The sequence below is a fragment of the Hemiscyllium ocellatum genome, chromosome 6 (assembly GCF_020745735.1).
Source record: "Hemiscyllium ocellatum isolate sHemOce1 chromosome 6, sHemOce1.pat.X.cur, whole genome shotgun sequence".
Classification (NCBI taxonomy): domain Eukaryota; kingdom Metazoa; phylum Chordata; class Chondrichthyes; order Orectolobiformes; family Hemiscylliidae; genus Hemiscyllium; species Hemiscyllium ocellatum.
In genome coordinates, this window is record NC_083406.1 from 47,392,426 (window position 1) to 47,409,737 (window position 17,312).

Here is a 17,312-nt window from a genome sequence, read left to right on the forward strand (position 1 = left end):
CCTGGCTTTCAAGGATAAGTTATGAATCTGAAAGCTGGTCTGACTTTTCAATTACAGACGTGTGTATAGATAGTCTCTAGTCTCAAGGCAGTGTTGTGATCTAACATCTCCAGCAGAGAATGGAGCTTGCAGAGACGAACTTTTTTGAAAACCACTTGAGTTGAGAATGTAACTTTAAAAAAGTTCTGGGATTTACATATGAAAGAACTGAAAACAACATAGTCATTGTAAAGTTCAGTTACATCACACTGTAAACGTTTGCTATAAATTTGGTGTCATATGATCTTACACTCCACAACCACCTGATGAAGGAGCAGCTAGTTACATAAATAAACCTGTTGGACTATAACCTGATATTGTATGATTCTTAACTTGGCAGAGAAGTAAGTCAGGTTGCCTTGTGAAGTTACTGAGGTACAGCCTTGAGAATTCTGAAACCATTCTCTGTTTGGGGTAGTCACTGCAGGGGTCATAGAACCATCCTTTGTTTGTGTATTTACTCTTCTTGCTAACGTTATTGAGCAAAGAAATGTGTAATCTGAAGTGACACACGATCTTAGGCACTGGAAGAACTTTCCTTGCTCTAGCTCTTTTCATTTGATGTCAGCACCACTAGACACTCTATGATTAGGAAAGATGTGATTGGATTGAAGAGACACTATAGGATCAAAAAACATAGAAGCAGAATTAGGCCATTTGGCCCATTGAATCTGCTCCGCCATATAATCACGTCTATTTCTCAGATGTTATGTTTCTCATCTCCATTCTCCTGCTTTCTCCCCATAGCCTTTGATCCCCTTACTAATCAAGAAGCTCTCTAACTGCCTTAAATTCACCACTTTAACTAGGTTGATGTCCTTGTGATCTTGATTTACCTCAATTTGCGCCATCAGTTCATCTACTTTATTCAGATGCTTTATGAATTAAAACACAAGTCTTTAAATTACTTCTACAGTCGAGTTTCCATACACTTTTAAGGATCCTTGTTACAATACTACATTCACACATTCTGTCCCTTCCTTCAATTTTCTGGTAACAATCAACCCCATCACGAACCAGAAATCCTATCTTCTCCTTTTTCTTTGATTTTATAATTTTCAGTTCAACTGACACCTCTCTGCTACTATTTCGTTCAAAGCCCTATTTCCAGCCGAGTGATGTGATTTGCTAGGACTCCGATCTCAGCATGATTCAAGTACAGCCCATTCCATCATAACAGCTCCCTCTATTCCCAGTACTGGTGCCAAAGTCCCATGAATTCAAACCTGTTTCTCCCACACCAATCTTTGAACCATGACTTTATCTCTTTAACCTTGGCAATGCTGTGCTAATTAGAATCAATGAGTCATTCAGCACAGAAATAGTCCCTTCAGTCCAACTCGTCTGCACTGACCAGACTCCCAATCTGGTCCCTCGTCCATTTTAGATAAGATTCCCTACAGTATAGAAATATACTGTGGCCCAACAAGTCCGCACCAACCTTCCAAAGAGTAACCCACCCAGACCTATTCCCCCTGACTAATGCACCTAACACTATGGGCATTTTACATGGCCAATTCACCTGACCTGCACATCTTTGGATTGTGGGAGGAAACCCATGCAAACACGAGAAGTATGTGCAGACTGCACACAGACAGCTGCCGGAGGTGGGAATCAAACCCAGGTCCCTAGTGCTGTGAGGCAGCAGTGCTAACCACTTAAGCCACAGTGCGACCCACATTTGCCAGCGTTTAGCCCAAATCCTTTTAAACCCTTCCTATTCATATACCCATCGGTGCCTTTTAAATGCTGTTGTAATACCTGCCTTCACCACTTCCTCTAGCAGCTCGTTCCATGCTTGCACCACCCTCTGTGTGAAAAAGTTCTCTCTAAGTCCTTTTTATATCTTTCCCCTCTCACCTTAAACCTATGCCCTCGAGCTTTAGATTCCCCCACCCTTGAACAAAGACATTGGCTATTCAGCCTATCTATGCCTCTCCTCCTTTTATAAACCTCTGTAATGTCATCCTTCAGCCTCCAAGGCTCCAGGGAAAATTGCCCCAACCTATTCAGCCTGCCCCTAAAACTCTAACCCTCCAATCCTGGAAACATCCTTATAAATCTTTTCTGCACTGTCACAAGTTGAATAACATCCTTCCTACAGAGGGGCAACCAGAATTGGGTACAGTATTCTAAAAGTGGCTTCGCCAATGTCCCTTTATAGTTGCAACATGACATTCCAACCCCTAAACTCAATGTTCTGACCAATGAAGGGAAGCATGCCAAATAGCTTCTTTACCACCCTGTCTACCTGCATCTCCACTTTCAAGGAATTATACACCTGCATCCCTAGGTTTCTTTGTTCGGCAACTCAGGATCCCCAGGGTCCTATCATTAACTATAAAAGTCCTGCCCTCGTTTGCCTGACCAAAATGTAACACCTCAGATTTATCTAAATTAAACTCCATTTGTTGTTCCTCGGCTCATTGGCCCACCTGATCAAGCTGCCATTGTACTCTGAGATCACCACCTATTTTGGTGTCATCTGCAAACCTACGCACCATACCTCATGATTTTGGAGAAGGTTTGTAGCTCAACCATACCTATTATATTTACGTAGCTCATGCTCAGATAGTCATCTGGAGATTATTACATTTTTAACTGTTTTTCAATTTACTCCCTAGTTCCTCATATTCCGTCTTCCTACCTGTGTCATTGGTACCTTTGTGAGCCATGACAAGTAGGTCTTTCCCCTCACACTCCAAGTTCCTCTATAGTCCAGATGAAATATCCTGAACCTGGGCACCAGGCAGGCAATACAGCCTTTAGGACTCTTAATCCTAGCACAATGAACAGTGTCTAATCCCCTCTCTATATTATTTCCAATTACAAATACATTTCTCTTTTCTCCCCAGTCTTGAATGGCTCCCTGTACTGTAATGCAATGTTCAGTTTTCTCATCTTCCTTGGAGCCCCACTCTCATACAGAAAGGGAACAAAAATCTCAATCCTGTTAGAAAAATTCAAAAGCTGAGGCTTTTTCTGCACTACCTCTTGGATCTGTTTGACTTCTTCACTCGTAGTCACACCCTTGAGTAAAGAAGACATTTACAAGAAGGGTTGCAGGAATCTACACTTATACAGATAGATTGAAGAAGTTGGCACTGTTGTCCTTGTCGAGAAGAAGGATGAGAGCTGATGTGATAGATGTTTTCAATGCCATGATGAGTCTTGATCATAAATTTAAGGTGTTAGGCAAATGGAGAAGAAGTGAGTTGAGGAGGACTTCTTTCACTTAGGTAATGTGGGAGCTGACAACTCACTACCTAAAAGGATGTTTAAGTCAGAAAGTCACATAACATTGAAGCACTATATAATTATTCACTTGCATTGCCATTAGCTCACAAGCTGAATGGCCTCCTTCCATGTTGCAAATGTCTATGAGCTGGTGGAGCACAATGGGCTGAATGGTCTCCTTCTGCAACATAACAACTCTGTGATTCTGGGATATGACTTTCAATCTTCAAGAGTGTTGGCATCCAACATTAAATCTTGCAGTGGTAAACAGGCATAGCAGGGAGGTGGCTCTGTGCTCTATGCAAAGAAGAGGATGTATTCTAGGCCACTCAAATTAAGAAACTCTTTCAAAGGCCTTGTTAGGTAGAAAATTTCCCCACTTGATTTCCAGTAATATTAAACTCTAAAAGCACTGGGCATTTTTGTTTTTACTTTACTAATTTGGAGTGTCCTTGTAGTGTGTACTATTGTTCGTTCATTTGCAATCTCATTCATGTGACAGAGCCACATGATAATAAAAGATGAGAATAAATCAAAATATCCCTCTCAATAAAAAATGGTGGCAGGACCAAGAATTTTCTATCAAGTGCCACCAATAGGAATACTCTCACTCAGCTTCTACAATACTGCAAACAAGGAGAGGTTCCTATCCAGAAACTTCTGCATTTTCTAAGTGTTTAAATCAATGTTGTGTCAAGTTAAAAAAACACAGGATTTCAAGAATTGGTTTTAAATCCCATCTAGCATTAAACAGGATTTCAGCTCCATCAGATGGTGAACCCAAGCCATGTGAAACTACATTTCTTTGTCGAAATGCTTTCAGAACAGGCTAAATAGGCAGCTCACTTTTATGTTGTAGATGTCACAACTTTGGTTACTCAATACACCTCTGAAGCCAATGAACGTTTGAAATTTAGTTAGGATTGTGGTGCATCCTTAAGTAATGCAATATAGATATCAACATTCCCACTCCAAGATTACACTGATTTAGTCAGTGTAATTCCTTCCTTTTCAAGTATCTGACTGTGTTACATTAAGGTATTTCCCTGAAGTATATTAGGATCGGAGGAATTGTATACAATGAATACATTAATGTAGAAAATTTTGTGTAATGCCCATTCACAATCCATGAAATATCATCAATGACTGGACAAAAACTGAGCTGGATTTTCATGAAATCTTGCCAACTCCTGAAATCTGTTGTGGTTCTGTTCACCGAGCTGGGGGTTTTTGTTGCAAACGTTTCGTCCCCTTTCTAGGTGACATCTTCAGTGCTTGGGAGCCTCCTGTGAAGCACTTCTGTGCTGATTCCTCCGGCATTTATACTGGTTTGAATCTGCCGCTTCCGGTTGTCAGTTGCTATCAACAGACACATCGACCTAGACCCTATATACCGGCCACTGCAGCGGACAGCAACTGACAACCAGAAGCGGCAAATTCAAACCAGTATAAATGCCGGAGGAATCAGCACAGAAGCGCTTCACAGGAGGATCCCAAGCACGGAAGATGTCACCTAGAAAGGAGACGAAACCTTTGCAACAAAAACTCCCAGCTCGGCGAACAGAACCACAACAACGAGCACCCGAGCTACAAATCTTCTCACAACTCCTGAAATCTTTAAAAACAGCTAGTATGACCCAAATGCAAAGCTCACTCCCTCAGTTCCAGCAGATCCCATTTTTGCAGGCATGGTGAAGGGGGCAGGTCATGAATCAGACAAGTGGGAATCCTGAACTCAGCAAGGCAACTCGAACATGCTACTGATTTCAAGCAGACCTCCTTGTCATTGTTCTCGGGGCCTTAACCCATATTGTGGAAGTCACAAATTTATGGAGGAGGCAAAAATACTCTTGAAAGGTAGATGGTGTTTGTTTAGGTATGATGATCTAAAATTATTTTAATTCCCTGTGCTTGAAACGTGAATGAACAGGCTGCAGGAGCTGAAGTTAATTGTTTGAGAAGCTATATGGTGTGGCTTAGGAAAATGAATTATATCTGTATTTATTATTTCAATAGATTGTATTGTTGACATTTGCCAAGATCTATTATTGGAACTCAATCCAATTGTGAATCTTAGTGAGCTCCACAACCATTTACCTCAGCAGTGGAATCAAGTTTACACAACATAAGACCATAACATAAGTTTACATTTTAATAGATTGTTTTAAAGGACATCTCAAGGACTAGCCCTCTTTGAAGATACTGAATGCAAGGTTTTATTTTAGATTGACCACTTGATTGGAGTGAACTCTTTGATCACATTGCCCATAATGAAAATTTTTTTTATAAACAGGTTTATATTAGTAAGGTCTGTCTGGATTGTTCACGTTTTGCATTTTTTTTTCCCGTCTCCACATAGTTCCTTAGCTCTGGTGATGGTTGCTGCTGCAGGAATAGCTATGAGATGTGATGGCGATATTGTGGGCGTAGAGGTGGCATTTAGACATAGGGAACATTGGGGTGGATGGGAATGAGAGTCAGGAATTCAAATAACCTTGCAAAAATCTGAACTAAACTCTCAAAGAACTGAGCAGAACGTTTAACAAACCCATTTCACCTCTTACCTAACTCAATGGCCACTTGCCTAGGTGGCTACCTGACTTGATCAAAATGAACAAACTGCAGTGAACCATGGCTGACAAAGAAAATTAAGGATTGTATCAGGTTAAAGGAAAATGCTTATATAGTGGCTGGTGTTAGTAATCAATTTGAGAGTTGGGAAGGTTTTAGTATACAGCAAAGGAGTACCAAGAAACTGACAAGAAAAGGGAGAACAGAATATGAATGCAATCCAGCAACAAAAGTACAGATGGACTGATAAATCTTCTACAGATCTATAGAAAGGAAACACATGACTAAAAGAAATGTGGATCAATTAAAAACAGTTAGGAGAATTCATAATGTGGAGGTGCTGATGTTGGACTGAGGTGGACAGTTAAAAATTGCACAAAACCAGGTTATGTTCCAACAAGTTTATTTGGAGGTCCGGGAGACTTATTAATTCTTGAGTACAACACTCTTACTGATACAGATTTCCTCATTCTTCCTAGTCACTTGGTTCGTTAATTCTAGGAGACTGCTTGGTTCTTCCTCAGTGAAAACAAATACAGAGTAATCAATCAGCTTATCTGCAATTTCTCTATTCACCTTAATAAATTCTTCTACAGCTTTATTTAGAGGCACAATCATCAAGTGCTCCGAAAACGTGTACCTCCAAGTACTCTGTATCTCCATATCCTTGAATGTTATGACATTTTAAGTGCTTATACGAGTACTTTTTAATAGTTGTGAAGTTTCCCACCTCAACCAACCTGCCAGGCAGTGCATTCCACACTTTTCCAACCTTGGATGAAAAAAAACTTTTCTCAAATCCCCTAACCTTCACTTTAAAAGTATGACCCCTTGTTATTGACCATTCAACTAAAGGGAACAGCTACTTTCTATTCATCATGTACATGCTTTTCACAATTAATACATCTGTCAGGTCCCCCCACAATTTTTTCTGCTGCAAAGGCAACAACACAAGCTTATCCAGCCTCTCTTCATAGCTGAAAAGTGACATCCCAGTAACATTCCAACGACATCCCTGATGAATCTCCTTTGTAACTTCTCCAGTGAAATCACGTCCTTCCTATAGTGTGGTAACAAGAACTGCGCACTGTACTCCAACCAAACATGATCTCCTTGCTCTTATAATCTATGCCACAAGTGTCCCATATGCCTTCTGAACTATCTTATTAACCTGTCATGCCACCTTCGGGGATCCGTGGGCAAACACGCCAGGATCCATTTTTCCTCTGAGATTCCTAGCATCCTGTCATTCACTGAGTTATCCCTTCCGCGTTTCTTCATGTAAATGCATCACCTCACATTTATCAGAGTTAAATTCTATCTGCCAATGATCTGCTCCTCTGAGCAATCACTTTGTATTCTCCTGTAACCTAACACCTTCCTGCCTCACTGTCAACCATCCAGCCAAGCATTTTTTTTATTCATTCATGGGATGTGAGCATTGCTGGCTGGCTAACGTTCATTACCTGTCACTACGTTCCCTTGGGGAGGTATTGATTGCCTTCTTGAATCTCTGCAGTCCACATGCTGTAAGTTGACCCACAATGCCATTCGGGAGGGAATTTCATGATTTTGACCTAGCGCCAGGAGAAGTACTTGGGTGGCTTTGTTCCCATGTATTGGCTGCCCTTGTCCTCCTAGATGAAAGCGCTTGTGTGTTTGGAAGGTGTTGTCTGAGGATATTTGGTGAATTTCTGCAGTTTGTCTTGTAGATAGTATACAAACTGCTATTGACATCAGTAATGGAAGGAGTAGATGTTTGTGAACGTGCTGCAAATCAAACGGGCTGCTTTGTCCAGGATGATGTCAAGCTTCTTGAGTGTTTTTGGAGGAGCAGCCATCTGGGATGTATTATATTCTGATTTTCTGAGGCTTTCGATAATTCAGATCAGATGGTAGGAATAAATTGCTAATTCTCACATTGGCGAGCTATGAGTAGTGGGGTACCAGGATCAGTACCCCAACTGTGCATAATATGCATCTCAAGGATTTGGATTAGGGGAGCAAATGTAATATTTCCACATTTGTGATGATGTCAACCTAAACAGGAAGGTGTATTGTGAGGAAGATATAAAATGTTCTCAGAAGGATTTGGACAAGCTTAGTAAGAGGAGCCAATCTGCAAAGTATTTCTTAAATAGTGACCAGTTAGAAAGCGCAAATGTGTAACAAGACTTGGATGTCCTTGTTGATAAGTCACTGATGGCTGACACGTAGTTGCAGCAAGCTATTTGAAAGTATATTGGAATACTAATCTTTTTTGCAAGGGAATTTGAATACAGGAAAAGTTAACTCTTGCTTCAAATGTATTGAAACTTGGTGAAACCATTCCTGGAGCACTGTCTACAGTTTTGATCTCCTTATCTCAGGAAGGATATTATTGCCATAGAGAGAGTGCAATTCCTAGGATGACAGGATTGTCCTATGAAGAAATTTTGGGCAAACTGGGCATGCATTATGTACAATTTTAAAGAATGAGAGGTGATCTCATTGAAACCTTCAAAATTCTTAAAGGGATAGCCAAGGTAGATTAAGGTAAGATGTTCCCCAGGTTCGGAAGCCCGGAACCAGGAGGCACAATTTAAAAACAAACATTATTAGAAGGAGACTAGAAGTTCAATCTTTTTATCCTGCTCTCCGCAGAATTAGGATTCAAGAAACTAGGGACACCATTTTGTACAGAATGAGAAGAAGGTGTTGATTGGTTGGACCAGCATTAACTGGAGATTGTTAGCAACAAGAACAGTTAACTGTCAATTCTAATGCTCAGACTAAGCAGGTAGATTCTGATTGGTCAAGATGTTATCATTGGATAGCTGCTGATTTTTGATTTCTACAAGTGTGGCAAACTTCCTGGTGATATATTTGAGAAGATTCATCCTAATAGTTAATTATATCCATGCATGTTTGGCTGCTCAACACAAAATAGTAATGTCCCCTTATTCCATCTATAATTTGCTCTGGATGAAATGAACTGACCAAATGGCTACATCAGCTGATGCAACCAATTCCAAATGAGTTTTCCACATAAACACTGAAGGATTCCTTCATGTTCATTAAGGTCATACAAGATCTACATATTGACAGCAATAACATGTCCAAGTGTTATTTTGACTTTGCCAGCCTCTTTACCAACATTGTACTCAAACAACCCATTGACATCTGCACAATTTCACAATATCATAGCAATCTAAATGTACCACCTCTGTCTGAATCTAGTCATCAAACTAATGAATATAGCAACAGATGTATTTGATCTCAGTTTCACTGACTCCATATATGCTCAAATAGATGGTTCGACCATGGGATTCCCTCTCGGCTTTGGTTAATATCTTTATTGCTAACCATGAGAAGTACATCTATGATGGAAAGCCCACAATCCTCCTATCCCTTGAATGCTTCTGATATGTAGATTACATCCTTGCTATATTTCAATCCACAGCAACATCAAAGAATTTCTTGCATTCAAGTTTAGCATTGAAATGGAACAACCAAATAGGTTCCACTCCCTCAATGTATCAGTTGAGAAGTCTAATAATAGATTCTTAATGACTATCTACCAAAGGCCTCCATTTACTGGTCAATATATATGGTGGGATTCCCTCAGTCCCATTAGTAAGGTCAGTCTCATTGGGAACCTCATGAATAGGGCTCTAGCCATCTGCTTACTGTATAAGCTTGACACTTAGGTAGACCTAACAAAGCTACCCTACATTAAAACATGTATCTTGATCAAATCGTCACTTGTTGTATAATACAGAAACTCATGACAGGGCCTATAAGCAACTTGTTTAACCCTCAATAGTGACCAGTGTACCTCAGATTACCCTGGAAAGGGAAAGTGACAGAAAGCATTTGAAAGGCAGGTGAAGCTAGCTGTCTCTTGCCACACCAATGCAGTAAATCTATGGGTGGTTTTCTCCACTAACAGGTGCTGTCATCAAGCCCCAATGAAATGTTGCCTACTATATAAGTGAGTAATGTGATATATGAGTTTCCATATCAGCATTATACCAGGTTATGTCGGCTGTACAGCCTGATAACTGATTGATTGTGTTAAACATGTCCCATTAACCATTCATAGCTGGTAGTGTCATGCTCGTGCTCATCTGGCTTATGCTAGCAAGCCTCAGAAAAGTATATCTACCTTTCTGTGTGATTCTGCTATTAGATGTTATTTACTAAGTAATGCAGATTGTGCTGAAACAAATTTAAGATCATAGCTGGGTTCACAATGTGATGCTGTTGCATGTTTGGAGCTACGTGCATACTCAAGATCCTGTATTATCTAGGCAATAGAACTTTGTGCAAACATTTTATGGAGCCAGTGAACCTGTGCTCTATGCAGTTGGCAACATTCTGACCTTATCAGAATCTACCTGTCAGCCTGAAAGTTATGATTGACAGTTATCTTTTTTGTTGCATTCCCATGGCAATGATAGCTAGCCAATCAGCCAATCTTCTCGTTCTGCACTACATAGTATGTTTTCTTCCCCCCCTCAAGTTTGTTTCTTGTCTCAAACAAGAATCACAGCATGCTATTATGAGTATAATAGTATAAAAGAAAAATGCGTCAAAACATTTCACAGTGGTGTAGTAAAAAAGATGATGCAGAGCCATTAGCCAACAAAGGAATAAAGTCAAAAGGTGAATTCTAAGTAGGAATAGGAGTTGGAAATATGGAGTAGTTTAGGATAAGAATTCAAAAATGTGGCATCGGGACAGTCGAAAGCATGACTTTCACTGCTCTGACAAAGGAAGTTATAGATACTCAGAGGTTAGATCACAGAGTTACAAGAGTTTGGGGTAGGAGAGAAGGTTATAGAGCTACAGAGTATTGTAACAATAGAGAGGGGTAAAACCTTCAAAGTATTTAACTCCTTATAAGTGACAATTTTGATTGGAGGTGCCAAAGTATACGGAAACAAAGCTATCCAGCAAGCTTTATTCTTTCATATGATGTAGGCATCACTGGCAAAGGCAACATTTGCCACCTTGTAAGAACCGAGTGGTTTGCTGTGTTATGATAGAGGGTGGTTGAGAGTCAACCAGCTTGCAATGAGATTGGAATGAGCTATTGATCAGAATGAATAAGGCTCCCAGATTGCTTTCCCTCAAGTGCCATTGTAATTAATTTTAATTGCAATCTTGTAGTTTCATAGTCTAATTTGTCATGTAGCTTTTTAGTGCAGGCTGGTTCAATTAGTTGAGCGAATGTGTTCAGACCAGAATTCTTGGGCTTGATTTTACAGGTTCCCAGGGAGTGGGACGAAGGCCAAGGACTAAAGTAGAGGTGTGTGGGATGTCAGCTCCCTAACATTATTTCATTAGTTCCATTGGTGGGATGATTACCAGCAGTAAGCCTGGATGTGAATCTGCTACCTGTAACATAGAGATAGACAATAATTTGGATATTAAAGGCTTCTATTAGATCCAGCATCTAGGTGGGTTGGATGGTCTGTGTGGTACCATCTACCTGGAGGGGACTTCCCTGCAACAACCTTCAGGGTCCATAAGAGCTGCAGAGTCCATGGCCCAAAGCGGGGATGCTGGCCAATAAGTTGCTCACACAACCAAGCAGGGTCATCTCAGAGTGCTGTGTGAAATACTTTCAATTCCCTCCCTGCTGTGGTGTCTCCCTGGCTGCCTCAGCAGAGGTTTTCCCTCCTGTTGATGCTCATAAGGCTCGAGTCAGATCTAATGGTGGCCTGCGAATTAATGTTTTTGGAGAGATAACCATTGCCTTTACTGTTAGGGTGCAATCTGGCACAGTGACTGGCATAGCTATCTTCAAACCTGCTGAAATTTATCCCTTTCATTTCAATTAAATGACAATCTGATAGCTATAGCTGAACAATCTGGATCATAAGAGCTCAGTGAGGTTGACAACTAATCGATCTTTGACTTTCTTATGGCGGAACTTAATTTTTTTTAAGTGACCTCTGGCATGTTGATGGATTTGGTGCAATTTAACATTTTAAATTCATGATAATTCAATGGAATGTGATGTATTTAAGGAAAAACACTTCTTTGGCAAACGTATCAGTCCCATAAATGATTGCACTATTACAGGTATTCCCTTTGTCCCTACACCAGTCATATTTCACTTAACTTAAACATTTACAATCAATCTTTGTCAGTCTTGCTTGTTCTGCACACAGTGAAATAAAGCAAACATTACAATGATGACACCTTCACCCAGAATTGGATTGCTGTGTTATACACAAGAGACTTTGAAAATATTTTAGTCAGTAATGAGAAAACACTGTCTGATTTCCAAACTAGCAACTATCTACCCATCTAGATTGAAAACTTGTTCTATTTTACACTTGTCACCTTGAAGTAAAGCTGTCTTTTCTCATGGGCGTCAGTACTCTCTGACAGCACTGACAAGCTGGGTATATCTGAATCAGTTTTGTTGGAACAGATAGGAAATGGGAATCCATTGAACCTTATTATCTTTCAGTGAAATCAGGGCAGACATGATGATAAAAGTATCCCATGTTTGAAACATTCATGAAGTTCTACATTTTTAATATTTGTTCTTTCACAGGATGTGAACATCACTAGTAAAGCCACCAATTGTTGCCAATTTCTAATTGCCCTTGAACTGAGTGGTTTGCTGTTCCATTTGAGAGGGCAGTTAAGAGTCAACCATGTTACTATGATCATGGAGTCACATCCATGAAGTCAGATCAGGTCTGGAATTTCTCCCCCAGGTATCAATAGCAATCATGTTCTGGAATAGTGGTGCTGGAAGAGCACAACAATTCAAGCAGCATCCAAGGAGCAGTAAAATCGATGTTTTGGGCAAAAGCCCTTCATCCTTTATTCTTCTGATGCTGCCTGAACTGCTGTGCTCTTCCAGCACCACTAATCCAGAGTCTGGTTTCCAGCATCTGCAGTCATTGTTTTTACCTATCAATAACCATCAATTTTGTTGTCACCATTATTGATCTTACTTTGAAATTCCAGATTTGTTAATTCAGTTTTGCCTCTTGTTCCCAGATATTAGCCTGGGGCCACTGGAATAATAATCCAGTGAAATTACCATGATGCCACCATCTTCACTAAACAAAAGGGGAAAATAAATATTAGATTGAAAGTGCACCAGAGCTCAGACAGAGAATAATTCCAGCATTCAGAGGCTGAATAAATACTACAATGAACCAACTAAATCAAAATTTGGCACAGAAAGCCACACATTGCCTTGGAAGATTTGTTCCTGTGGAAATTGCTGGCTCTGTTGCTCAATTTCTAAAAACCCATTCTCAGAAGTAAATTGTGTTCAATGGCACATTCACTTGCTTTGTTCTATCCAGAGGAAGCACAGCAAACATTATGGGAAAAAAGAATAGTGTTTGACCTTGATAGTGACACACCAAGGATCAACTATCTATTGTGGCCACAATTATGGATGAGAGATCATTCTACGATCTGTCATAGTACACTAGTATTAATTGTATTTTTAAGAGCAAATGATCAGAATTAGGCTAAACATTTTATTACAATCTGTAAAATCTCACTGGAGACTTTCTATGCTCTTGTTCAGGACTCTGTGGTACCTTTCTGACATCTGACTCTGCTTGCACACTGCCATTGTATCCCCTCATTTAGTTATTCTAGACCAAACTATGATAGATCCTGGGAAGAATTTCATATTCCCTCACTAGGGAGTTTGTAGGTTTATGGCGGGATGGTCAAAATCTTTGGGTGAGCCACTGGCCTCTGATTTTTTTTGTGGGATATGGATCCAACAGCAGGCCCACCCAATCTTTTGCCAATTTAGTGGCTGATTAATAACCATTGCAGGGCTGCTTCCAACCTGGCCTTAATATTCAGGCTAGAAGGAAGAGGACAGAGATGTAAGGATTTAAGAAAATGATGCTGCTCAGGCTTCATGGAGATAGGAGAGGGTCCTATCAGTGGCCTCCTTTTGAACATTGGGCATACTTCGAGAATGTCTGCCTACCTGCTGGTGTTCTGTCTCCCCTGGATCTCTGCCAATGTCCCTACCACCCTCTCTGCCCAAGGTTCAACTCCTCCTGAAGCCGTGCGCCCTGCTCTGAGGCCTCATTATTATTTGGTCTTAGACTCCAGTGACTAGGAGCAAGTGAGGACTGCAGATGCTGGAGATCAGAGTCGAAAAGTGTGGCAGTGGAAAAGCACAGCAGGTCAGGCAGCATCGGAGGAACAGGAGATTCGATGTTTCGGGCATAAACTCTTCAACGGGGATGCGTAGAAGGAAGCTGAGAGATAAATAAGATGGTTGGGGCGGGGTTGAGGGGTAAGTAGCTGGGAAGGGAATTGGTAAATGCAGGTGGGACGGCGATGATGATAGGTTGGTAATCCCCTTTCCACCGCCCCCAACCCATCCAAACATCTCTGTCCCCTGTCCCTCAATCCCCCCTCCCCCGCTTTCCCCGCCAGATGGTTTATGCCCAAAACATCGATTCTCCTGTTCCTCGGATGCTGCCTGACCTGCTGTGTTTTTCCAGCACCATACATTTTGACACTTAGACTCCAGTAACTACTTGAAGTACCATTTCTATATATAGCATCGTGAATTCTGCCAAGTGAGTGGCAGTATTGACAGAATTTAATTTATCACCCGACTCTTCAGATTAAGTAGCTAGAAATCCAGCAATTAAAAAAGATCCAGGCCCATGTCCTGATCACCAGCATACACTGTATCCCCTCTGTGTCTTCAACAAATGGATTCTGACAGCACCAGCAGCATTTTTTGAGAAACATTCCACACTATAATTACATCATACTTCATACCATATGACAAAAATGTCTCACATAAGATGATTCCTACCAAGGATTTTCCAAAGCTTAGATGTTACCATTCACAAGTGAAGCATGTACATTGCATGAGTAAACACTGTGTGCATTAAATATGATTTTAACTGAAACTAATATTTTCCATTTGGTGCCCCTGAGTTTCACTTATGTATTTATTCATTCATTGTCTCCAGTCATATATTATGTGGATGTATGGTTTCAATTGCTCCATGTTGGTCTTTGATTGCTATTGACTGGTGAATCATTTTATTCCTTTTTCCTTAAAATCTGTATTTCTTTTAATTCTTGCAGAATTCTTTAGAGAACTGTTGGAAAATTCAGAGAAGTCACTGAATGACATGTTTACACGGACATATGGCCAACTGTACAAGCAGAACTCTGAAGTATTCCAGGATCTCTTCGCAGAGCTGAAACGCTACTACACAGGTGGCAATGTGAACCTAGAAGAGATGCTTAATGACTTCTGGGCCCACCTACTGGAGCGCATGTTCCAGCTAGTAAACCCTCAGTACCAATTCACAGAGGATTACCTTGAGTGCATCAGTAAATACACTGACCAGCTCCAACCATTTGGAGATGTGCCTCGAAAGCTGAAGATACAAGTTACAAGGGCTTTTGTTGCAGCTCGGGCTTTCGTGCAGGGTCTGACCGTCGGCAGGGAAGTTGCCAACAGAGTAGCAAAGGTCAGTGCAGAATTCTTCCAGGTTATGTGTTGTATTTGACACTCAACATGCAAACATCAGCTTCTGATTGACTGGCACCATGGCAATGCATATGTAGGTACCTGCCAGTCAGTAATTTATAAGGGCATAGACTTACAAACAAGGCACACCAGGTCATTTGGCCCAACTGGGCTGTGCCAGCATTTCAACTCCACTCTATTCTTCCTCATCTCAGAATATTCAAATCTCCCTCATGTATTTATCCAGGCTTCTCTTGTGTGTGTCTGCACTATTTTCCAGAAACATTCTCGTGATACAGATTCCATATTCGACCTCAATTCTGAGTTACAGCCCACTAGGGAATAAGCAATTCTGGATTAGGTGATGTGTATTGATGCAGACTTGATTGGAGGGCTTAAACTAAAGGAACCCACAGAGACCAATGACCATGATATGATAGAACTCACCTTGCAGTTTGAGAGGGAGAAGCTGGAATCAGATATAATCGTATTACAATTGAGTAAGGCTAACTACAAAGCCATAAGAGAGGAGCTAGCCAGAGTTATATAGATGTGAGCCTAGCAGGGAAGATAGTGGAGCAGCAATAGCAGGAGTTTCTGGGGGTAATTTGAAAGCCACAGCAAAAATTCATCCCAAAGAAGAAGAAATATTCTAGGGGTTGCATGAGGCAGCCAAGGCTGAAAAGGGAAGTCATGGACAGCATAAAAGCAAAGGGAAAAGTGTACAATGGGTGAAGATTGGTGGGAAACCAGGGGTCTGGAAAGCCTTTAAACATCTCTCCTAAGTACTAAATTATCTATACCCAATCCTGAGACTATGCAGCTGCAGTGTAGTCCAGTCAAGGAAGGTAATCTCTCAGTGAATAGCTTGTCAAGCTGCTTCGGAATCTTTTATCTTGCAATGAGATCACCTCTTTTCTAAATTCCAGAGTGTATAGTTCCAATTTACTCAACCTCTTGTCAAACGACAGGAACTGATTGAGTGAGCCTTTGCATTGTTCCTTCAATAGAAATGAAGATCAGCATTGTACACTGTTGCAGGTGGTCTCAGCAAAGTGCTCATGAATTGTTGCAACATTTTTTCACTCTTGTGCCCCACTGCCATTCCACTGAAATTCTCCATGCTGCTTGCCTTCCTAAATGCTTACTCAACCTGGATACAACTTTCTTTGTTCCTCATATGAAACAGCGAAATCTCTTTGAACAATGACTTTTAAAAGTTTTGCACCTTTAAAAATCATTCTGTTTCTTTCTATTCTTATTACCAATGTAAATAACCTTAAACTTCCTCAAACAATATTTCATCTGCCAACTTGTTGCCTACTAACCTAACCTGTCTATATCTTGTTGCAGCCTTTATATCTTCCTCGCAACTTACATTCCTGCCTAGCTTTGTATCATCAGCAAACATGGATGCATTAATCATGGGTTGTTTGTCTAATTTATTAATTTAAATTATGAATAGATGAAACCCTGATTCTTGTGACCAGCATTTTGAAAATCCAAATATATCACATGTACTAGTTCTCCTGCATTATCCAATGAGTGACATCCTCAAAAGTTTCTGACAAACTTTATATAAATCAATTAGATGTCACTAGAGACAGACATTAAGATTAGGAGGGGTAGGGTGGGTGAGAGATTTTACCAGGTTGCAGCTGACAGATTCATCTGGTGTTGGGAAGTGTAGGCTTGGGTGATGGAGCCAGTGGAGAGGTGAAGGGGGAATTGGATCTTGCAGTGTTGGGGGGGAAGGGAGCGGAAGTATGGGGGGAGGCAGGGGAGTGAAGAGGGTGGGAAGGGAGGGGGCTTGGAATGCCTCGAATTGACACGATGGACCTGAAAAGGAGGCGCTCTTCACCTAACACCTGCCCTTGCATTGGGTAAAATAGTCACAGGTGCAGAACGAGGCCCTCAAATAGCTGGTAACTGACCATTTAAGATCTTCAATAGGCCTAAGGCAGGGGGCTAAGGG

The 17,312-nt window shown here is 40.8% G+C and overlaps 1 protein-coding gene across 2 annotated transcripts in view; it reads left to right on the forward strand.

The window, feature by feature from the left end:
* Positions 1-17,312, forward strand: part of gpc6a (glypican 6a) — a 1,030,971-nt gene that overhangs the window by 522,975 nt on the left and 490,684 nt on the right. For both annotated transcript variants that reach the window (XM_060825936.1, XM_060825937.1), the window contains exon 3: positions 14,947-15,338. In XM_060825936.1, coding sequence (XP_060681919.1) covers positions 14,947-15,338 — 392 coding nt within the window. The remainder of the gene's footprint in view (positions 1-14,946; positions 15,339-17,312) is intronic.